The following is a 24916-nucleotide window of genomic DNA, read 5'->3' on the forward strand; positions in this document are numbered from 1 at the left end:
GATAGAAATTGTTTCTACCCTCTGGTACCTGGAGGGCATCTTCAAACAGTAAAGGCAGCCGTGCGTGCTGTAAATACCACTAAGAAATCTGGATAGAACTTTGGGAAGTATTAGAGGACTCTTGTAAATATTATCTGCTTCTTTACAAGATTACGTTAGATCTGGTATCACATTTTATTTGACACAGTGCGGGAACACAGACAAAACGTGAAACATCTGCCAATGTTCCTAAAAATGCTTGAATGGTTTTCGAAAGAAGAGAGCAAAACAGTGTGTGTCCACCAGCCGTGCCAGATTTCTTTGTGCATCGGTTGTTCCCATATTTATCAAGGCCAGGCCTCGCTGCGTGTAGGACACTTCGCCAGCTGAACATCATTGGCTCATAAAAGTTTAAATTTGACTATTTTTGTCCTTCTCTCCCACTGCCCGCAATCTTAGAATTATCCCATTCTGATCTAAAATCCGTGGCACTGCAGGCTGTGTTCCGAGTTGCTATTTTTCAACTTAATGCAGGTAAGTGTCCGTTCCCGCCCCCCTCCCGCTGTCCGTGTGCCCGGTCCCGCCCCCCCTCCCGCTGTCCGTGTGCCCGTTCCCACCCCCCCTCCCACTGTCCGTGTCTCCGGCCCCACTTGTTTACCAAGTTCTTGGATAGAAATTGTTTCTAACGTCTGGTACCTGGAAGGCATCTTCAAACAGTAAAGACAGCCGTGCGTGCGGTAAATACCACTAAGAAATCTGGATATAACTTTGGGAAGTATTAGAGGACTCTTGTAAATATTATCTGCTTCTTTACAAGATTACGTAAGATCTGGTATCACATTTTTATTTGACATAAGTGTGGCTCTGTGTGTGGCTCTGTGTGTGTGGGGGGCGGGCTCTGTGTGTGTGGGGGGGCTCTGTGTGTGTGTAGGTGTGGGTCTGTGTGTGTAGGTGTGGGTCTGTGTGTGTGTGTAGGTGTGGGTCTGTGCGTGGCATTTGCGAGAGATTAAGCTATTGGCATTGTAAATGACAATGCCATTTATTTATCCGTTTTCAAAACCAACACATAAATGACAATTTTGTCATTTAAAATGCCAATAGCTCTAACTTTTGCAAAGGCGAAACCGTTGCATTGTAAATGCTTGTTTTTCTCTTACTAGTCCTCCTAGGTTAAATTGCAGAACCAGATATATTGTAACATGTTCCCCTTGAGACGAATGACATAAGATGAAGCAGGTGGGCGGTGAAAGAACTGCAGTGGCTAAGCTAACTGTTGGACCCGGCCCTTTGGGCAGGTTCACCCCCAGACTTTTTGCTTTTTCCTAGCCTGTTCCTGGAACCTGGTGGTGGTGATGTTAGGCCTCTGCACACGTTTTCACTGTGGTACAGTGTACAGTGCTGGAGCTCTCTGTGTATGTATGGTAAGTGACCTGCCCTCCCATAGGAATGAATGGGGAATATGTATGCCCATGGTAGTTCCTGATGTGTGGGGAGTGCAGGGGCGAGTTTGGTATATATGAACTCGTGAGAATGAATGCTGCAAAATGATATATGTGGCATGACTGTGTCTAGTCTAGAAGTACTACTTTTGGAAGTTGGCATATTTGTGTAAGTTGTTGCTGGCGTGTGATTGGCTGGTGAGCCTGGCCCGGAGTGCCTGGGCCTGCTTGTGGATTGACTGTCTGGTTTGAGGATGACAGGGGCTGGAGAGCCCAGGAGGTTGTCTGAGCCAGCCCATGGATGAAAGGCAGCATCTGCTGCCAGGGAAGTGGGAGGAGATGGCCCCTGATAGTGAAGGGCTGTGCCTTCCTGACTACAAAGCTGGCTCCACCTCCCGCTGGGCGACTGTCACATCTGTCCCTGATACTGAAGGGACTTCCCTATAACCAGTTCTAGCTGGTTCTCACACTGCCTCCTTCAAAGGACTTCAAAGGACTTCAAAGACTTTTCACTGTATAAGAAGGGGCTGTGTCCCCTTCCAAAATGTTCTTGCTTCTAACTTGAATCTGCCAGGGGCATGCTGCTGCTGGGGCTCAGGGGAATCCCTGGGCCCTGCCCAGCTCCTGGACATTTGATGGACTGCTGGGGGACTCTTCCTGGCTGTCCCCCTGCCTGCTGGATTTTCTGAAGGGACTCTTGCTGAACTGTGTGCCCTGCTGGCGCCCTGGGAGCGCTAGATTTCGTTGCTAGTGCTGGGAGCGCTTTGTTTTTCCCTTCTGGCGCTGTGGAGCGCTGTATTTCCCCCGTAGCGCTTGGGAGCGCTTTGTGCACCGAGCCGGTGCCCACCCGGCGATTGCTAAATTTTTGTTGTGGCGCTGGAGGCGATTGCGGTGCTGCCCTTCGCAGCGCGACCGGAGCCTGGAGGCTTGTCCAGGGGCCGCGCTGCTATTGGCCGGCCCCCGGGAGAGTTGTGGCCAGTTATTGGCTGCCCCGCCGGAAGGAGATGTCCCGGTCCGCCGCCTGATTGTGGGCGGGGCCGGGAGAAGGCCGTTCCCGTTTCCCCCGGCTGGGGGGAAGCCCTTTTTCTGCTTTTACTGTCTCCCGTACCGAGAGGGAGATTGGAGACACTGCGGGCCCGAGAGGCGGTGAAGCCATGGCGGAGGGGGCACGGGGCACATTGCCGGTGCCCGCCCCGCCGCAAGTGAGGCCTGTTGTGGGGCTCCTCTGGCCTGAGGGAGCCCCGGAGAAGGAAGCAGGAGTGGTGCTACGGGGCTCCCATGTCCGGGAGGGAGCCCCCGAGAAGTCCTGCGCCGCCACCTGCAGAGAGGAGCCCCCGCCGATGATGGCCGGTGGGTACATGCGACTTGGGGGGGGCTCCGCGAGGCTGTTGTGGTGCCGATGCGAGGCACCAGCTGTGGGCCTGAAGATTGGACGGCCCCGTATGGCAGTGGGCCGCCCCAACGTGATTTAAAGCTGAGAGGCTCTGGGGGCATGTTATGAAGCTAGAGTCCCCCGTAGGGGACTCCACCGTGAATGCAGAGTCAGGGCGGCCCCAATTGGCAGCGGGTCGCCCCAACGTTCTAGAGCCCGGAGAGGCTCCCTGGGGGGCAATTTTAATTGGAGGGGGGCGCCGGGGCACATTGTCGGTGCCCGCCCCCTCCTACCAGGGAGCACATTGGTTTTACAGCCTGTGTGGCTCCAACGTCTGGGGCATGTGCGATATGCCCAGAGCCTGTGTGGCTCCAGCATTTGGCCGCAGTGTTTGTTTAGAGCCCTCAAGGCTCTTGGCGCCATTTTGTTGATTTCGAGTCCCCAGAGGGGGGACTCCACTGGGTGCACAGTTAATGTCAGAGCCTGTGTGGCTCCAACCTGGCGCAGTTTGATTCTCCAGCTGCCCAGCACTTTGTGGGCACCTGCCACGTTTAGGCTTTTTGTACTTTGAGACTGGCGCTGCATGGCAGCGCACCCTGACATTGAGACTCAGGGCGTCTGAGCCCCAACAAGGCCAGTTGGCCTAGGGACTGCCACAGGTAGTGGCTTATGTGAGTCTTTGTGCAATTATATGGTTATTGCACCTCTGAATGTGTTATCTTGCATCATGTGTTATTCCTGCACCTCTGAATGTTTTTAGACATCATGTGATTCTTGCGGTAATGTATGGCTCTGGCACCTCTGAATGTTTTTATGCATTATGTGTCTTTCTTTTCCTGCGCTGCACCTCTGAATGTTTCAGGCATCATGTGTCTTCTTGCGCTGCACCCCTAAATGTATTTTATTGCATCCTGTGCTTTATTCTTAACACCTCTGAATGTTTTAGGCATCATGTGTTTCTCTTTATTACTCCTCTGAATGTGTTACATGCATCATGGGTAATGTGTTCTGGTATACCCCTAAATGTGTTTATTCTTAGGTGGTTGTCCTTTTTAGTACAGGTGGTCCTAGTAAGGTCCTGGTTCCTGTTACCAGTGGATACTGGTTGTGATCTTTGTGATTACCATTTTATGTTTATTATTTCTTATTCTAGAAGTACTATATCTGATCTGACAGTGGCCCATGTGGCCCTGTCTTGTAAATAATCCCATGTGAATATTACCCGTGCCAGTTGGCACCATGTATATGTGTGATTTTATCTGATGTGTTTTTACAATACAAAAGTTATTTTTATAATAACCTTGTGTGGAGTCTCTTTTTGTGGTGTGCCTAGTATGTTGTTGCTGTTGTGCGCTGGCGCAAATGCTTTACACATTGCCTCCGAGTTTAGCCTTACTGCTTGTGCCAAGCTACCAAGGGGGTGAGCAGGGGTTATCTTGGCGTGTGACTTCCTTGCCCTGACTAGAATGGTGGTTTCTGCCTGGATTTGGCGTCAGCCTTAGCCTACCAGAAATAGCCAGTTCTAACACTAACCCTCTCTGTTTTTGTCTCATTCTCCTTCCAGCCCACTCTAGCGGACACTGGACAGAGTTGTGGTAGATAGTGTTCAGTACAATCACAAAAGGAGTGTGGTGGAGGGTCAGTGACGGATTAAACCCTGTGGAGGCCCTTAAGCAGACGAAATTTCGGGGCCCCCTTGCAAATTATTTCCTAATACGCTTTTAATTTTACCAACAACAATTTTAATAAACCAATGTTATTACACAAAACTAAGCAAACACAAGGAGATGATGGGCGGAGTGCTGAAACTTTTCAGACACTCACCCCAAGTCACAGATCTGGCTTAAATCCTTCATCATTCTTTAGCTCACTTTGCCACTTCAGTTCAGACCCAGCTATATGCAAATCACTCTTGACCCTGTGCCTTATGGGAACAGTCCAGCCCAAACTGCCTAGCCAGATCTTCCTTGAACTGGAAACAAGCACCCTGTAACTGGTTTCGGGGTAACACCCCTTATCAGCAAGGCTAGCTTGAATCCAGTGGCAAAGTGAGCAAGGGACCCACGTCTGGGCAAAACCTGCCAACTTACAGCGAACTAAGAAAACAAAAAGGAAATGATGGACGGAGCGCTGAAACTTCAGACACTCATCCCCAGTCACAGATCTGGGTTGAATCCATCATCATTCTTTAGCTCACTTCGCCACCTCAGTTCAGCCCCAGCTATATGCAAATCAGTCTTGACCCTGTGTCTCATGTGAACAGTTCTTCCCGAACTGCCAAGCTAGGTCTTCCCTAAACTGGAAACAAGCATCCTGGGACCAGTTTCAGGGTAACACTCCTCATCAGTCAGGCTAGCTTGAATCCAATGGCAAAGTGAGCAAGGGACCCACGTCTGGGCATACCCTGCTAACTTAGGGTGAACAAAGCACGCACAAGGAGATGATGGACAGAGCGGTGAAACTTTTCAGACAATCACCCCCAGTCACAGTTCTGGGCTGAATCCATCATCATTCTTGAGCTCACTTGGCCACTTCAGTTCAGACCCAGCTATATGCAAATCAGTGTTGACCCTGTGCCTCATGGGAACAGTTCAACCTGAACTGCCAAGCCAAGTCTTCCCACAAAGCTAAACATTAACACTTTTTAATGCTATTAAAGAAAAATCAGTTGGAAGTAATTGAAGAAAGCTTGATTGCGATATTATTTTGATCCGTTGTTGCAGGGCCACTAAAAGGATTGGTGCTCATTGGTTGGTGCCTACTTTACCTATTTGGTAATCCTGAACTGTGAAGTCTCGACAAAACATCTGCAACTCTTCAGCAACTGTGAACAGGTTAGTAACTAGTGGCTGGTCAGAGCCCTGAAAAATATCAACAATGAAGCTTCTCTTTCTGTTGCCAGCTGGGGTAAATATTCTGAGATCGCCTCTTTTTCAATTCTGCGGCCTGCTCTGTAGACTTCATTGTAATAGCCCAGTAAGATATTTTGTATCTTACTAGGATCTTCTGCTAATAAATTATTTACAGGATCCCTGAACTTTACAATCCTGTTCAAATTAACTTCCTTCTTTGCAGCCCATGCTGAGACCTTAACCTTGAATTCTCACTCCTCAAACTATTTCTGCCTTATGATAGCAGCATTCACCATTTCTTCTCATCCTGGTACAATCTCATCATGGTACAATCGAAAGGAAGTCTTAGCTTCTTCCATTTTAACTATCCCCTTAAAGTGGGCAGCTAAGAAAGTACATTCTGCAAAAGCTATTTCAGATTCATGGGCTAAAACTATATCCCGCCTTTTTGATAGCTCATGGGAGCAGCTATCACTTGCAAAAGGAGAATTTAATAGCGCTAGAGTTTTATTAATCTTGATTTTATGAAAAGCCCTATCCCCTAATTCAAACAGTGCAGCCACTACTTATATCCATGTTTCCTGAAATCTGCTATCGCCAACCTCACCACTTCTTCAATTTTCTTTCCCAATTTAATTTTTATAGCTATTACAGGTTATACACATTGAGAGCCAGATGAAAAATGAACTACTTTCTGCCAAAGGTTTTATTTTCTTACACTCTGGGGTATGGCATATAAGTTTTATCTTGGCCTCACATCCCCTAAATTGTACCTTAGATTTTGACATTTCCAGTGTTCCCTTGCAGATGTCTCAACCCTTTTCATTAATACTTAGTTTAAAAGAGCACTTTTGTTAGTTTTGGAGGGAAGCCACTGTGAGGGTATGTAGACACAGTCACCAAGTCATGCAACAAGGCGCACTCGTAAGAAGACAATTTTCCCAAAGAAAGGAGGATGCATTTATGGGCTGCTACCAGAGTTCTAAAAGCCAAGAAAAAATATTGATGGAAGAGTATGCCATTTCCAGTCTCCAATCACTGCTTCTCAAAAAACTGGATTTCATCCAACCAAGAGGGATTGCAGACTGTAAAGCTACTATGTAAAGCTACTATGAGTACATCTGGACTGTAATACTAAGGGGCCGACCCACTACGATCTCCCCCAGCACAATCACATTCAGTAAATCCAAGCCAATGGCTCCAGCTGTGACTGAACATCACTGCTGAGGTGGTCTCAGAAGTCTATGATGCACTATGTGAGACAAACTCCATGACTTTGCTCCACTCCTCCATCCTTGGCTATGTCAGGTGCCCGGTGCAGCCCGGCTGCTAGGGTTTTCTGCATTCGTACATAGCAGTCTCCTGCATCAGAGCACGTCAACTCTCTGTGAATGGAGCTTACATCAAAGATTCAGAGGCTGCGCATCTGCGAGCTTGCAGTCTTTTTCTTGTTAGAAGAAAACATGCAGCTGGCTATTATTACGGGTCCCTTACTGGTGAGTCCAGGATATGCATAACTATGCACAATGAACGGAAAACCTGATCCAGGTTATCTTATGACACATATTCATTGATATCCTCTACCATGAACAACATTGTGTTCCTTTTTCAGGCTGCCATAAAGACATTAAAAAGTAGCTGACTCTACTTGGGGCCTAGCGGGCAGCCGAGTGCTCTGCTCCTGGCCGGTGCCTGAGTGCGGTGGGCCTGCCAACAGACAGAGAGCTACGCGACTATTGCCTACATTTGGCATAGGGGCACCAGGAGACACCTGAGCGCATTCCCTGTGCTGAACACCACTACACCCAAAGGTCTGCCTGCAGGAGACGGGTGCACACGCCTGCTGGAGCCGACTGCCGCTGGGCTCTGAGCTTTGTGGATGGCCCTGTTCCTAGTCCCGCCTGAGATTGTTGAGGAGTGCCAGTTCGCCCAGAGGGCCCCAGTACCTTCCAACGCTTATTCTCACGTTGGCGCGGACGAGCCCAGGTGGCTCTGCCCTGTACTGGAGACGGACTCTGGCACCCAATTGAAAGCAATGATGGCTGCTGCACCATAGGTGACTTGGGCCTCACAGTGAGTTGCCCTGCTGTATTTCTGCTCTTACCGCAGTGCCTCTAGGGTGCGGGCACGCCCTTGGACACCCTCCTTCTTGACTTCGACTATGCACAGCTCTACTCCGCTTCAACATGGGACACACAGTGAGACCCCTCTCACTGATCCTAGGGCCTCAGATGCTGCAACTCTGTAACTATGGTGGCGCCCCTGACCCAAGCCTGGTGGGCTTTTGGGAGAACATCGACGGCCACTCTGAGGCTGGGACTACCACACAGGGGGACATTAACTGGCCCAACGCCAGACCCGCCAGGAAGACTGGGCTTGAACCCAATGGGATGACATACCACAGCCAACTCCAAGCCAGCACCCGAGGAGGTGCAGCCTGTATGTATCCTCAGTCTCTCACCAGTTGCTGCATGTAGAGATCTCCCGCCTAGGCTATCTCAGGGGGTCCCCAGGATGTGGGTCACCCAATCTCCGGCACAGACCTGGTGTGCTGACACCTGCCTGGCCTGCAGACCTGCGTGTGCCGACGAGTGATCCCCGACAAATACTCATCCCGACTAGGAGGTGTGAGCTGGCGCATTGGGAGCACCCTCATCAGTGAGTTATCGTACCTGCTTCACTGCCCCACTGCTGCACACTGCTGACCTGGATCCCAGTTCCTCCGGTCGCAGCGATCCTCCTCCTGGTTGATGTTACCTACACACTTCTCTCTGTGAACTGCACCAACCACCACCAGGTGGATGTCAGAGTGTGATTACAAGTGTGACTAGTGTATTTCCTCATGTCAATAGGATTAATGTATTCCTTTAGTTCTGTTTCCCACTTGTAACAATTGACTGTATAATGTAATGTGATTTTACTTTGTATAAACTGTGTACATTTTTAACTGTGTTTTATGATAAGAAATTACATCTTTGAAAAAAAATCTAATTGAATAAACTGTCGTATTTTAATTAATTTCTCCTTTTTGCTCCTGTCTGAATGAGTTGTTGTGGTTTAATAATAATAATTCTCATGATATAGTGTTGTACCCAAAAGGGAACTTCTTTCTGACAACTCCTGGAATCATGCCTGCATCGGTGCTATGACACCTTCAAATACCTAGGCATACAGATATCACTCAGAACGGGACCTCAAGGAGGGTAATCTGGATAAGGTCATAGGATTCATTTGTGGCTCGCTTCCCTTCTGGCACTCGCTTCCATTATCCCTGCTAGGTCGGGTTGCAATCTCTAAAACGCTTGTACTCCCTCATCTGTTATTTTTTTGGGGGTCCTACCCATAGGAGCTTTTTCCGTGACCTTCACGGGTTGTTGCTAGAACTGATCTGGAGCACGGGCCGTCGCCAGGTAGCGCTGCTTGTTTTGCAGTGCCCACTCACTGAGGGAGGACTGGGGGCTCCCAATTTTGAGCTTTATTGCACTGTGGCACAATTACAGTGGCCGATGACCTGGCTGAGTACCCCAAAGCACCCTGAATTATCGCTTGTACGCGCAGAATTGCAAGGAACAAACTCTTATATTTGGCTGTCGGATCTTTCTATCTGCCTTGCGCTTGAACTCCGAAACATTACAGTAGCCCCCTCCTGTTGGCATAGGTATCTGCCCCCTAGGAGCCCAACCCTTCCCAATTCTCCTGCAATCCCCATTTGGGATTACAGTGAGGTATTGACTCGGCCCTTTGGAGCGATGTTACAATCACATAGGTGGGTGACCTCTACAACAAGGGCACGTTTGTTCCATCCCAAGAAATGGTTGGGACATACGAATTGGACTGGTCTGACGTGGAAAAGAGCCGAGGCGCACACTCTTAGACTACTTTGTATGAGGGGTGATTTCCTCACGGGGGTGAAGGTTGTGAACGTTTTGATTGCAGTTGTCCAAAACCGATGAACGCTCACCTTGAACACATAGGGCAATGCATACACTCACCCGAGATACACCGATAGGCGACACCATGATGACCATACCATCATTCCTCTTTACATGAAATGCTCCTTAACCCTTGCGCCACTCTAACGCATCCCCTGCAATGGCCCACCCCCTATGCACGACTGCCCAACCTTGCAGTCCTTCTCCAGCATCCCAGTCACCCCTCCACTCCCTTCCCTGTGGCATGCTCAGTGATCACAGGACCTGCATATTTGACATTTCCATGTGGTGGCACACATTCTCGCTGGCATGAGGTACCAGTCACCGCCATAAATGTGAAGCGAGTGTGAACGGACTCAGCATTTCATAATCTGTATCTGACAGAGCTCAGAGCTCTAAAATTGTTGAACTTTTGTTCTTCTCCTCTTCTTTCCCTTTCTCTCCTCCTATCTTTCGCCCCTTCTCTTAACTCTTCATACAGTAGGAGGCCACAGAGTAGTACATCCTGCATTCCTTACTATGAACTGTGAAATGTATTTGACATATTAATGCTAAATATGTACCTTGATGCTTTAATGCACATGTGCGTCTTATGCTGAGAGCTCCACTGACATTTGTTGCAATCTGCAAATTGTGTTATTAAACCATTAAAAAAACTACCTCACTCTACCTGTTCAGTTGCATTAGGATATGTATATCAGCTATATCACTGCAGCAATTCCTTTCTCAATGTTCCTTTCACACTCCAACAACATTCTGCAAAAGCCCAAACTGTTGCCTTAGTCAATGTTTGCTTAAAGGTAGTTTGGTTAAACCTCGCCGCAATAACTTACTACAGTGAAAGCTTTCATCCCCGCTTTGTCCGCTTATGTTGACTTATTCAAAATCCAAATCCACCGCTCTGCGCTTGCTATTGAATTGTTTCTATAGCCTGCATTCATCAACAGGCTCAGCGGGTGCTGTTAGTCTGTTAAACTGGAAGCACAGAATTCCTTCATTTTGTAAACGATCTAGGGCCCTTGTATGTAATCAGTCCAGTAGCCAATAGTGTAGATTATTTAAGTAGGTTTATTCAGTTACAAGTAAGATGGTAAGTATTGCCTCACCGTGAGCACCATCCTGCTGCTCAGCCCAACTCATTCCAACTTACCATTCATACAAGCCATGCACTCATAAACATTCTATTACATCACATTCACAATGGGTGAGATGCTAGCAACTAAGAGATAACAGGATACAACACTTAACACCAAAGGCACTGGAAGAAGGTGTGCAGAGGGGGACTACAACACCCCCAAAAGAACCATGCTGAGGTTCTGAAGGTGAATGTAAATAAAGTTACGTTTTGATCTTGTCTTATTTCCGGCACGTTCAAAAATAATGATCAAATGTCAGGCTATGTATTCTAACATCTTGCTGCTTATTCTTCTAACATGGAGATTGGTATTTACTTTTCTTTCTCTGCAAACTGATAGGCTTTGTAGAAACTGAACTAAATATAGGACAATCTTGCTGAGGTTGAAGGAGTGTGAAGATAGGCTGTAGGGCGGCATTAATTTTAAACACTAACACAAACTAAATATCTGTTGATGAAATGTACAAATATTTCAAAATAGATCAGTAGTTAGGAAAACACAAATGGAGAACTTTTTTGTAATTTTTAAGTGTGATAGAAATAAAGATTTTGATAGGATCAAAACACATCAAAACGTTTTACTTGGTGACATGCAAATGATAACTATTTAATTAAACCCAATTTTTACGGGTTATCTTTGTGCGTTATATGGTTTTATCAGACAATCTGCAAGTTTAGTGACCAATTTAAATAGAAAACGAGCTGCCTGTAAATTTCAGTGCAACCAAACCATGCTTTAGTTATATATTGAGACAGTGAGTTAAAAAATGCACTATCAGCTACATACTACACCCTTAACACTATCCTGCTGAATTGGTGTAGAGCATTTCCTACACTTGTTCTTTACCTGATGCATGGATTTTTCACAATCCATATGACTTCAGGCATGTAACATTGATGGCACCACAGCCCCCAACCCCCACCCCAATACCACGCCACCACTCTGAAATTTGTTCCAGCACCACGGCTTAACCTAACTGCAATGCTAAGGTCTTTACAAAGCAAAGCTCATGCTTTTATACTTAACTGTTCTGTAACACCACCATCCCTGTTGACATCTATTCATCATGTACATAAACTTGCTGTGATTCTTTCTTTGGGTGGGAAACAGTTCTTAATTTGAGCCAGTGGTTTCCAGTGCGCAGCACCGGCACTTCAACATGATCAGCAGTTAAGGACATATTCATTTATGGTAGGCACTGAAGATTAAGTGATTTGCCCAGAATCACAGGATATTGAGTCAATGCCGAGACTCAAACCTGGTTCCCCAGCACTGAAGCCAACCGCTCTTGCCATTATGCCACATCCTCTCCCCGCTTTCCTGGTTAGTAGTTGGTTCTGTTTTAGGTGGCATTAAGATGAGAAATGGGATGGTGCAGCTGCTTCTTGACAAAAGCCCCAGCAATTCTTTAAAAAAAAATTAACTAATGGTGAGAAATTATGCGACCTAATCCAATCTAATTTTTCTGGCACAATAAAAATGCTGTCTGGCAATGCTCACCAACCCTTTAATCACATCTAGTGTGACTTTGTTTCACCATATAATACTTTTTAATGTACACTAACACCCATGCACTGACTGACACTAGCAGTAGGGAATATTTAAGTGACAATGAAGGAATGAGGAAAGGATGCTGAGTGTCTAAAAGGATCATACAACTGCTTTAGAGCACTGATTCTGCCCTGCTATTTGTTTTGTCATTTGTATGTTAATGTGCTGTGTGAATGTCTGTAGGGTTTGCCCAGCGTGTAACTTGTAAAAAAGGAAAAAAGCAATGCTTAATTCATAAAAGAATAAATGCCAGAGCCATGCCCAGGAGACCACTGCAGCTTGCACCACCCATCACCCCTGTCATCACTGCCAAAACAACTACTAACCATCTCTCTCGCCTGCAAGTGCAACAGTTCCGATTATTCCAGGTCGCCAAAGCTAAAGGAATGGCTGGGGAGGCAGGTATCAATAATTTTAAATGTATATTGTACTCATAAACAACCTTTGTTCTGCTCATCCCTAAATTGGATAAGCAGAGCACCCTGTGGCAGACTGTCATAAGTGTGGTGCTGACAATTAAGTGCTGTGCCAAGCAACGGACACCAATTAAGTGCTGCTGCCAAGAATCAGAAATCACCAGCTCAAATTATTCACTGGAAATAAGTGTAAGGGATAGGCGTGCAACACCCATAGGGCTAAAAGCAACCCCCCCCCCGTCGTGTGTCTCAGCCCGGGCGGCTGCAGCTCGAGATGCTGTGGGACTTGGCTGGGCAGTGTCTGGAGTCTTATCTCTGGCACGCCTGAGTTTTTCATGGGCCTTTAAAGATCATTTGCATATTTACATTCCTTTGTAAACTGGTTACAAAGGTTTAGAAGTTTTTTTTCTAGTTCTAGTACCCCCAGGCCACCACTCTGCCTATTCCTTACATTTACTGCCGTAGTGTGAGAATGCATTTCATGAAAAGGAATATAAAGTAGGATTGGCAAAAGAAAAATGCGAGCCATGTGTTCTTTAACCCCTTCACTGCGGCGGCTATTCCGCCGCAGTGCTAAGGGGGTGGGGCGGCCGCGCGGCGGGCGCATGCTGGTGACGGAACCGTACCGTCACCAGCCGCGGTTGCGCTGTGCTCATGATGGAGCGGTTCCGTCACGGCCCCGCCCGCTCAATAGAACGTTCAGCGCAGGCACGGAATCCGCACCGCGCAGGCGTTCCGAGCGGGCCGTGACGGAACCGCTCCGTCATCAGCACAGTGCGACCGCGGCTGATGACGGAGTGGTTCCGTCACCAGCAGGGGAGGGGTTAAAGAGCCTGCAAAGACCTCCTTTTGACACTAAATTGAGTTATAAATAAAAAAGTATGTATTCATTTGTAATGTGACTTCTCTGTCTTTGTTCCCTTTAATTATCAGTCATGGATCATTCAGGTAGGCCTAGAATACAATTAAAAGTGCTTTCTATGTATGTTTGCTGTTCGAAGTATGCACAGATAAGTGCTGGAAATATGGCTTTAGGTGACTGCCTATTTTTGTACCATCTGGGACATCAAAATAATGAGTTGGCAACCCTAATCATAAGACTGGAAGTTTGCTGCAGGATCAGCACATTATTTATTTCCTCCACCCTTGACACCTGATTAATGCCATAATAGCAGGGCTTTAAGTGGTCAGGGTCCTGCTGGTGCTCATCACCGGCAGTTCTTAAAAGCAGGCACCGAGACGGGTCCCTATCGGGCTCTCCATTTTCACCCTCACACTCAGAATGGAAGAACAATCCTAACTCTGCAGCAGTTCACTGTTTTGATGTAAGTTTTATTTTTTTGCCGCGCTGTATTGCTTAACTCGAAGTGCTGTGCATGAGCACCAACATCTTCACCTATTTTTTGGTAGGCATGGAATATTAAGTGATTTGCCCAGAAACACAGGATGTTGAGCCGACGATGAGACTCAAACCTCCTTCCCCAGCTCCAAAGTTTGCAGCTCTAGCCATTATGCCACAACCTCTTGCGCAAGAACTAAAACATTTTCAATATTATATACAATGAAGCCATGGTTGTATGTATGAATGTAGTATGTTTATCTTATGCAACTAACAACCTTTTTCCAAAGCCAATAGTCCTGGGTTGTTGTAGGTGTAATGTTACTTATGTGAAGGCAATAACAGAAGCAGCGAAATAACAGTCAAGCGGCACATTATTATTATTATTATTATTATTATTATGCTGTTTTATTACATGCTCAATTACTGCCGGAGTATCCTGGCGCGAAAAGAAAAAAGAAAACAGGAAAAGAGGAATAGGCTATACAGAAAACTAAAAAGCCAACCTGAACCTATGGGTTTTCAAGGCTTTTTTAAATGGACCAAAGTTCAGGGTAGCTCGCAAAAATAGTGGAAGGTCATTCCAGGCAGAAGCGGCCTTCACCGCAACCGACTGCCCTCCCAGCCGAGAGCGCTGAAAACGTGGGACCTGCAGCAGATGTTGGGCGGCAGAACGCAAAGGTCTGTTGGGAGAGTAACGGCTAAATCGTTTCATCAAATAGGCAGGACCATGGCCGTTTATAGCTTTATGCGCCAGTGTAAGAATTTTAAAAACGATCCGTTGTGGCACTGGCAGCCAGTGCAATCTCTGCAAATGGTTCTTTACACTCACACGGCTAGAGATGTTGCATAGAAGTCTGGCAGTAGCATTTTGAATTATTTGGAGACGCCTCACCAAATAGGCCGGGGAGCCGCTCAGCAAGGCATTGGCGTCATCAAGACGCGAGAGAATCAATGCCCTCGCTACTGACTCTCTTGCTGTGGAAGGAAGATAAGGAAAGAACTTCCGTAGCGCTTTAAGGGTCCCAAAGCAGCACCCTGTCAGTTTCTTAATGTGCGCCTCGAACCAGAGGTCTTCTCCAAACCAGACCCCTAAGTTCTAAGCGGGAACATTTACTGAACAGGGCATCGGGAAGCCAGCTGGCCAGAGTGAATCTCTAAAACTAGGGGGAAAATGGCCATACAACAAAATTTCTGTCTTATCCTCGTTACATTTCAATTGTGCAGCGGCTAACCAATTGAAAACTGAGGAGAGACAAGACTGAATCAGAGCTGTGTCAAGAACATCACTAGGCCACGTAAAAAGCAGCTGCGTGTCATCAGCGTAGGCGATAATTTTGGCCCCCAGCTGTTCGGCCATCTTTATCAAGGGGGTCAGATAGACATTAAAAAGCAGAGGGCTCAATGTAGAGCCCTGAGGGACCCCCGTCGAAAGAGGCTTGGCCGTAGATGAAAAGGGGGGAAGCCAGACCTGCTGGGATCTGGACGAAAGAAAGGAACGCAGCCAGTCCAAAGCTAAGCCCGTAACACCAATATCAGCAAGTCGCGCGAGAAGGCACTGGTGTGGCACAGTGTCAAACGTGGCAGAGAGGTACATTATGCTGAGCACAGATTTTTAGAATAAATGTTTTGAGCCACGCCCATAATTATATCGGCCACGCAACTTCGAGAGACCCCTCCCAGTTTTTCCATCTCACTTAAATCTCTGCATAATAGAAATAGCTTAACTTATATCTGAAACGCTACGCCGCCGTCAATAACATGCTGAGTTACTTCAAGTGTCCGGGAATGCACCTTGCATTCAGACAACTCACTCCTCATTCTTGCCCTTCACTTTCACTTTCACAATCACCCTGCACTCACAGTGATCACAAATGCACTCATACTGATCACCATGCACTCACACCATTCACCCGCTCACCCTGCACTCACAGTGATCACTCTACATTCACAATGCACTTGCGCTGTTCACCCTGTACTTTCACCCTGCAGTAACACGAACATACTACTCACCCTGCACTCATGTGACACTTCACTCACTGGTCCCACTCACTGCTCAATCTGCAAACTCACTCAAACAAGTCCATCACTAACCATGCCTTCATTCATCCCATTATGCACTTAAATCTGCAACCAAATTAATATGATCACCTCACACACCCTGCAGTCACTCCACTTACCCTACTCTCACACTATTGCATCGCTCAATGTTCACTTACATGAGCACTCCTGCCACACACACAGTACAGAAGGTTAATGTGCCTGCTACAAAGAACGTGTACCACTCATATCGCAGATCTGAGTGTGAGTAAACTATGAGTAGCGCTATTAAAAAATGAAATGTTTGTCAGAAAGGTGCTATAAAAAGATGAGGTGCATTGTTGGTGAGTGGTAGTGAAGAAATTCATGGAGAAAAAGGAAAAGGTGGGAGGGGGAACCAAAAATGACTGTTGCACCATGTGCAACCAGTGCTAGGGCCAGCCCTGGCTGGGAGTGTTAGCCCAACCCCCCCACACCTCTCCCCGAACTTTGGGTCTAGTTGCGCCCCTGGCAGGGGCCCATAGGTTTTCTTAGGAGAATATGTTGCTGGATGCGGTAGTCAAATACCAAGGCCCCCTAGTCTTTATTATACCTCATGGCTCTTTCTTTTACCACCCTATACTTCTTGTCTCTTATTCTCATTCTTTAAGGTCATTTTTCATTCTTGCTTGCTAAAGAGGTGGCTGTTTTTTGTTTTCTTCCTCCTTCATATTCCTTTTTAGCCATCCTATTTCTGGATTGGAGTCTGAGTCAAAGCCTGCTTCTGAAAATAAGTCTCAGTCCCCAAAATGAGTGCCAGTACCCACCACTTGCAAGCACCAGTATAAATTAAGCACTGACTGCTTGCCTGTGCAAATGTATAATGTACGATTTAGCAAGTGCTCTACGGCTGTGTGTATGTCCTACCCCAGATATCTATGTAAGGTCCCAGAGGAAGGAACGTTTTCTGAGGACCTGTGGCCACTGTGTTGGTCTACGCACGGTACTTCATGCTGTGTGTGTGTTTCTCAGGCCTGCAGAAGGCACATAGTGAGATATATGCAGAAGACAAGACAGCGCCATGCGGACTACACTGGTAGGTGAGGTTTTATTTTCAATTCTTCATCCCATTCTGGAAACTTATGGGCTGTACTTTGCTACTTAATTCATATTCATGCTTATTCACCAAGCAGGACAAGTTGACTGTAAAAATATATCTTAGAACATTTCAGTAAATAATGCATGTAATCACATTCTGAAATATATTAAATACATCTACTTATTGTAGAACATAGATGAACAAGTAAATGTTCCATTTACCTCTTGTTTGATGTCATAGATTTTTAGTTGTAATATATATATTTATACCATGCCATTGAAAATAAATGTGGCTCAATGAAGCATGTTACTCTAACCACATGCAATTATACATGGGCATTCACACATTTATTACTACTCTGTCAAGGTCAAATTCCATGTTATCACCACAGTAAAGGCTAGATTGGTTATTTGCTACTAATATTAAATGTTCTGCTCTGGCTCTAGTTGAATATCTTTGTTTATAATTGTGTACGTAAATAACCCTCACATACTGGGCCACAGAGAGCAGTATGCAATTTATTATCATTGTTGAGGGAGGGAACCACACCAGAATTCACCTTTCGTGATGGATGAGCTATTCCCACATACATCTCCATCAATTCTACTTAGGCCATGCAAAAATAAATGCACCCTAATAAAACATTTTGTTTACAACAAGAGTGCTAATAAACGTTAATTCGCTAATATAGTACTACAGTGCAGTGGCCAAACCCTGGTTATTACCTTAGTACAGCCGAACTAATATAAACAACACAGATAATGACTCATAGATTGCACTTTACATGGCTCGACAGAGGAACAAGACTCTGTTAATACTCAAGGGACCTATTGATTGTGATTTTATCTCACTGCACAGGTTTAACTCCTTGTCTCCTGGCTCTGGTTTGTTTATTCTTACTAAACATATAAAACAGTGATTTATTTCAATCATAGAGAAAGTGAGGGGAATTTCCCAGAATAGGACACGTTACAACTCAAATATTTACAACGCATGCCTTTACAACGCAGTTTTTACATCGCAAACATCCATTACTTCGCATGATTTTACAACGCATGCCATCACAATGCATTTTTAGAAACTACATTTACAACGCATTCCATTACAATGCATACCATTACAAGCCATACCACTACAACACATAATACTTTTAGGGCAACAGTAGGGTAAGTGTTGGATAGTGTAGGAGTAAAAATGACTAATCCCACTCCAGTGAGTGCAACAGTAGGGTACGTGCTGGATAGTGTAGGGGTAAAAATTACTATTCCCACTCCAGTGAGTGCAACAGTAGGGTAAGTGTTGGATAATGTAGGATACAAATTACTATTCCACATTACTTACCTTATAATGTGTTGTAAAAAGAATGGGAGAGAATTCTGGAACATCCTAGGAAAATACTGAGGAACGCAAAATTCAGATATATCCAACCCATGATATTACACAGGGCATATCTCACCCCTCATAAACTAGACAGAATGTTCCTACAAACACAACACTGCTGCCCTAGATGTCACAGGGAGGGGGCAGAGATAGTTCACATGGTCTGGGCTTGCCCACATATACGAGAGTTTTGGGAAGTGGTCAGGCGCTCTACAAGGGCAGCCACACAAAGGGACATACCGCGCACCCTGGAAGCATGTATCCTTGGCCTCCAAAAGTCCTCCACTAAACACAAAGTGCAATATAGGTTTGTGAACCTATCGCTCATCTTAGCAAAAGGGCTATCACCATGCGGTGGAAATCCAAGAAGACACCTTCCATACATACATGGCATAGTGAGTTGATTCGGTGGGGTAGTACAGAAAGCGCGGCCACCAGACGGGAGGAGGCCAGGGGCTTACGTAAAACCCTGATAGCACTGGAGTGGGATGTTATGCTGGAAACCTTTAAAGCGCAAGAACTGGATGTTGTAGATGTCAAACTGATTCGTAACAAAAGGTGTGTTAAAATTCCAAACCCACCTCTTAGAGATAATCACAATGGCAAGTATGTATACCAATGAACGATTGTCGTTATCAACCTAATCCAAGAAGTACTTGTGTCGATGTTGATAAATGATGTGATGTATCAAGCCTGAGGCACCATGGTGTCTCTGGACGCCGCTATATGAGGATAGAAAGCCTGGAGAGAGGGGGAAGGGGACATGTTGGGGATTTATTTTTTGTTGTTATAGCAGACAAGGGCGTGTTGGGATATGGTCATGCATCCGGCTCGGAATCTATGAATATTTTTAAAACGTTTAAGCGGAAACCATTTGTGATTGAGTGGACTATATATAGTGTGGGGAAAAGCAGGTACCGACTTTGTCGGCCTTATGTCTTTTTATGCAGCTGAGCTCACAAAAGTGAAGATACTGTGTGTGCCGATCCACATGTTCATTGTACTGCAGTAGCCATATTGTGAAAAATGAAAATCAGATAATAAAAATTTGTTTAAAAAAATATAATGCGTTGTAATGGCATGGTTTGTAGTGACATGTGTTGTAAAGGCATGCATTGTAGTGACATGCGTTTTAATGGCTGCGTTGCAATGGCATGCAATGTAAAGGCAGTTGCGTTGTAATGACTGCGTTGTAAATGTAGTGTGTTGCAATGACTGCGTTGTAATGGTTGTTTCCCAATTACCCCAGGCTTCACTTCTTGTGAGTCACAGTCCAAGCTTCAGCCTTCACTTCTCAGAGGCAATAATTAAATTATTACACTCTGCACATCTGCTAATGTGCTATGTATGTCCCCCACGCAAAAACACAGACAATAATAAACATCCTTTACTGTTTTAAAGATATGAACTTCAGTTGTGGAGTTACTCATCATTTTATTGATGGTAAAGTACATCCATATGTGAGCAACTGAACTAAAATATCTTTTGAGCAAAAAGATTGTAGATCAAGAAGGGTGAAGTGTAGAATGCTGTACTGTTGGCAAGTACACTCAATGTATGCAGATCCCTTCTGCTGCCAGTGGTACGATATGTGATATCATTAATGACGTCAACGATTACGTCATTTGTATTTTTACTAACAAACATTTTGACAGGTAAGTATGGATAGATTTTTTATATTCAAATACGCAGATGTGGAGTTAAGAACAGTAAATCTATACTTCCCTATATGCATTAATATGACTTTAAGGAGTCACGACATTCCCTACTCGTTATTCCACACTACGACCTACTTTCGGGAATCCACCGTAAATCCAATATCTACACAAAAACTGTGTTAAAAAACTCTGTTTACTGTGAAATTGGAAGAATTAAAGAAACCAGCTGCCTCTCAAAAACATTAACCACCTTTCCAACGACTCACTTTCCGGCTTAGTACGACAACAGAAACCTGCACTTTGGGTGTGTTAACATCAACTGCTTTCAGGGTTCATTGGCAACAGAAACATCAGCAGTGGAAGAAGGGGATGCCAACTTAATGAAGGTTCTGCTGCTTTGTGTGTGGTCCTCCATCTGTCCCTATGCAGAGAACCAACAGGTGAGACTCTGAGAAAGCACTGTTTATACCTGTGCACATTCCGGATGCTTGCAGTCATCATGATGCAGTAGGACAGCAACACCAGTGTGAAAATATGCAAAGAATACCTGAAACAGATACAGAAGCAACATATTGATAAATATGTGTGTTGTAATTGACTCATCTATACACAATATTTTCCAACTATATATTGTCTGCAGGCACAATTCACAAATCTTATGGAGCACCAAGTTGTCACTACGGCACAGAAAAAATGGCTTCCGGTGGAAATTGAAGATTTGATTCATAGAATCAAAGGGCCCGATTCACAAAGACTTTGCTTTGGTTTACTCTTGTAGCGCTCCTGACATCTGCTAAATTCTATGAGTAAGCCTTACTGCAGGCAGGAGTAAATCATATCTGCTCATAGCAAAATCCTTGTGGAGCGGGATGACTGTGGCTATTTACACCCACATATTTCAATTATAACCATGGAAGAGGAACAAGTAGGGCAGTTTTCCACAGGTGTAGGTTTAGAGTTAAAAGTAGTAAACATTGAAGTGACCAGATGGGACGCCACTATAAAAGTAGTGAATGCAAACAAAGAGTCTATGGTTATTAATCAATATTGCCAATGGGGTCTCAAGAAGAAGACTGTCATAGAGGTCTAGATGACGGCCTACCCCCCAGAGAGAGGGGTCAGAGTCGAGGAGTTTATGAATTAAACAAGCCACTACATGGATCAGTCAGGCTTCCGTGGGAACCAGCTAAGGATGATCAATGTAGGATTATTGTGGTCGCAGTAGTCAATCCACAGAGCAGCCTAGCTGCAACGTAACGTGTGACTTTAAGGGGAACAAGGTGAATTTTAAGACAGCCCGTGAGAATGGAATTCCATAATCAAATCTAGAAATAACCATAGATTGACCAACAACCGTGGTATCTTGGTATGGTAAAAATGGTTTAATCCCACGGATAAATTTAAACTGGTAATTGCCATTTTGAAACAATGTCATCAATAGATTTGTGAAGGGTGAGGTGGCAATCTTAAACAAAGCCGGAGGATTTGAAGCTATCAATGGCAGTCAGATTACATTCTACGATGTTAGCGGAGTCCAGTCAGCTGTGAACCAGGGTCAGAATCAAATGTGATGAGATGGGTAGCGAGCACAGCCCTCAGTTTTAACATAAACTCTGCCCTTCATCCACATAGAATTATCGTCATTGCTTCAGCTACAGATTTTTGTACTGACAGCACAGTAAAGTATTTAATTGTTCAATTGCACAAAACCTTGGTTAATACAACTGTCTTACAATTTAATGTCACCATTGTTCCAGTCGAAATCTCTCATATCCATCTAAAAACCCTTGCCTCTATTAAACACCATAGGCATATGTTCATACTTTCCCATTCCCTCTTCACATTTATACCAACAATTTGATTAAAGTGACAACTACATTGTTAGTGGAATCCAAGATATTGTGGATCAGATTTTATGTTTAGAAAGTTTCCCAGATATATCTATGTGCACACTACTAATTGTGCTGACAAATCTCTATACCATTCCTGTTTTTAAATATTCTTACTCAATTCTTCCCCAGTCATTAAAACAATTCGAAAAAACAGCCATAGTAGCTTGCATTGAGAACCCATTTCAGGTTACATTCTGTAGAATGTTGCCAATCACTTCTAAAGACATCCGTTATCACTATCCCATTCTGTCCCTATTCAAATCTACCCGTTAATATAACAGGAATTCTTTCAATAAGGGTGTCTTTTGAAATTAGAGGGAGGGTTTCAAAGAAGAGACTGGAACGCTCAGGAAGGAGGCAAGTTATTCAGTACATATCAGGGCCTTTGGCTACATCATCAGCAGGAAGATCCTGTCAGGGCTCCATCCTACCTCCACCTGTCCCTATCTCCTGGCTTCCATTCCACACCACTCACAAATATTCTCGTACAACATTTACTCCCAGCATTCTAGACACCAGCTCCGACAAACAGTAAATGGGAACACACCTGGTACTGTAGTTACATTATCACGTAATTCCATATTTGTGACATTTCCAATCCATAGATTTATATGTAGACTTCCAAATGACAAAAAGCAACCATTTGTCAAGAGATCATCGATTCCAACAATACCATAACTCCTCCGGCATTGGCAAAAAAATCTGTTTTTCTGGCATCTTTGATATCAGGAGCTACTCATATAGGTGAAAAGCCCCATCCTATCAAAATTCCGCGCATTCCTGTCATTCCTCCCTCTTTGAGCTCAGCTAACTTAAGACCCAAAATGCTGACCCAGAATGAAATTCTCCAAGCAAAAAGACTTGCATAAAAATATCTCCTGAATTCCATTTTCAGCTACCAACTATGTTAGAGCATCTTTAAAACACTTCTCTAAGAACCTACAAGTGTGTTGTCCAATGAAGCATGGAAAGGCCTGCCCAATGTTAGATCATTCAAATCTCGGCCCCCTCCCTCTTCTCAGAGTCCTCAACCTTATCATAAATATATGTGAACCTAATTTAGTATTCCATATAAGGTATTTCATTATCTTTTCAAAAACAATTATGTAGAGGGAGACTTAAGTCACAAATTATTGCACATGCAAATTCATGGAATAATACATCATTTTGATCAAATTAAAATGTGTCCATAGTCTTAAATTTGGTTCTGTTCAGCTATCCACATCTTTTCTAAATTGTTTCTAACCACCATCTTACTCCTTTCGCTAGAGATCTGTATACCAAGATATATCACGTTCTCATAAGCCCACTGAAAAGGCCACTTCTACTCCTTTAGCCTCTCCCTACCTAGTTAAATTATGAGAAATGCTAGCTTTACCAATTGACCTATAAACAGAGATCAATTCAAACTAACAAGCAAAGTCTAAAATGTATGGTATAAATAGATCAAGATCAGACACAAGTGAAATATTGTGTGTTCTCAATGTGTCAATATGCTATCCTCTATAAATTAATCCACATAATTCCTCCCACCCCTCAGCACAATGGCCAGTGGTTCCAATGCAACATTAAAAAGTATAGAGGACCAAGGATCACATTGTTTGGTAACACTTTGAATCCCAAAAATCTACCATCAATCAGTATTTGGGCTTTAGAATTTGGACATAGAGAGATCACCCTTTCACAAAACTTGCCATCAAATCGCTATCTAAATGTGATCTTGGGGTAGAATTTTCCCCCACCTTACTCCCAACATTTCGCCCTATTTTCTTACTGCAAATCCTAATCCTAATTATAATTCTAACTGACTCAGGGAACATGGTAGAAATTCGAGTTTAGTATGCCAGAACTCAGAATGATAAAATATATCTTTTAGTGAAGTTGATTTTAACATTCTGTGTTTGAAAATATCACTTTTAGAAAGTAGGTATTTTCTTGTCTAACTATCCAAGCCTGCCTCTGCTAGGTTGTGTATTCACTGTCTGGAGTTTGAGTGACAGAGGCCGGGGGATTCCAGGAGACCGTGTGAGTCAGCCCAGTGGTGAATAGAGAGATCTGCATCTAGATGGGAGGGAAGAGTTGCACCTGGGACCTGAATAGGGCTGTGCCTTCCCTCCACAATGCTGGCTCCACCTTCTGTGGTGCGTCTGATGTCTCTGCCATGCACTGTGAAAGCAAAGAAGGAGTCATGTAAACAGAGTGCTCCAGTACTGACCAGACCTGGTTTAGACTAGGCAAAAGCCTCTCTGCCAGAGAACAAAGAGAAACTGTGTATAAAAGAGGGGACCCAAACCCAAGAGAATTAGATCACTTTTGGACAACAAGAAGAAACCTTTGCTAAGGAGAGGTACCAGAAGAAACTGAGGAGAGACTATCCATAAGCTGAAGTGCTGCTTGGGGGATTGGCCTGCAGTGGTTGCCTGACTGCCAAAGAAAGGAGAAAGGGACTTTGTGTACTTTCATTGACTTGTAAGGATCTCCAAGGGCTTGAGAGAAGGGCTTGCCTCCTGCTGGAGTCTCACGGACAACAGACTTCAACCCCCAGCTCCCCAAGAGTTCTTTGGAAGTGCCTGCTGCGGTTTTGGGCCTTCTGAGGGACTGCTCGCCACCGCTGCTGTCGCATTTCTGAACAAGGATCTCGCCGCTGTAGCTGACGCATTGCACCGCAGAAGCGCCTCGCATCCACGGAGAAGTGTGCCACCTTCGGAGCCGCTGTTGTCGCATATCTGAACAAGGGTGTCGTGGCTGCAGCTGTCGCATAGAGCGGAAGCGTCTCGTATCGAGGGAGAAAGGTGTTGCCGCCAAAGCCGCTGTCATCACATCTCTGAACAAGGGTGTTGCAGCTGCAGCTG

At 44.9% G+C, this 24916-nt stretch overlaps 1 protein-coding gene across 2 annotated transcripts in view; it reads right to left on the reverse strand.

Moving 5' to 3' along the window:
* MBOAT1 (membrane bound glycerophospholipid O-acyltransferase 1) overlaps window positions 1-24916 on the reverse strand; it is a 491383-nt gene that overhangs the window by 221895 nt on the left and 244572 nt on the right. For both annotated transcript variants that reach the window (XM_086965142.1, XM_086965143.1), the window contains one exon: window positions 20642-20719. In XM_086965142.1, coding sequence (XP_086821268.1) covers window positions 20642-20719 — 78 coding nt within the window. The remainder of the gene's footprint in view (window positions 1-20641; window positions 20720-24916) is intronic.

The sequence above is a fragment of the Lissotriton vulgaris genome, chromosome 4_1, assembly GCF_964263255.1.
Source record: "Lissotriton vulgaris chromosome 4_1, aLisVul1.2, whole genome shotgun sequence".
NCBI lineage: Eukaryota > Metazoa > Chordata > Amphibia > Caudata > Salamandridae > Lissotriton > Lissotriton vulgaris.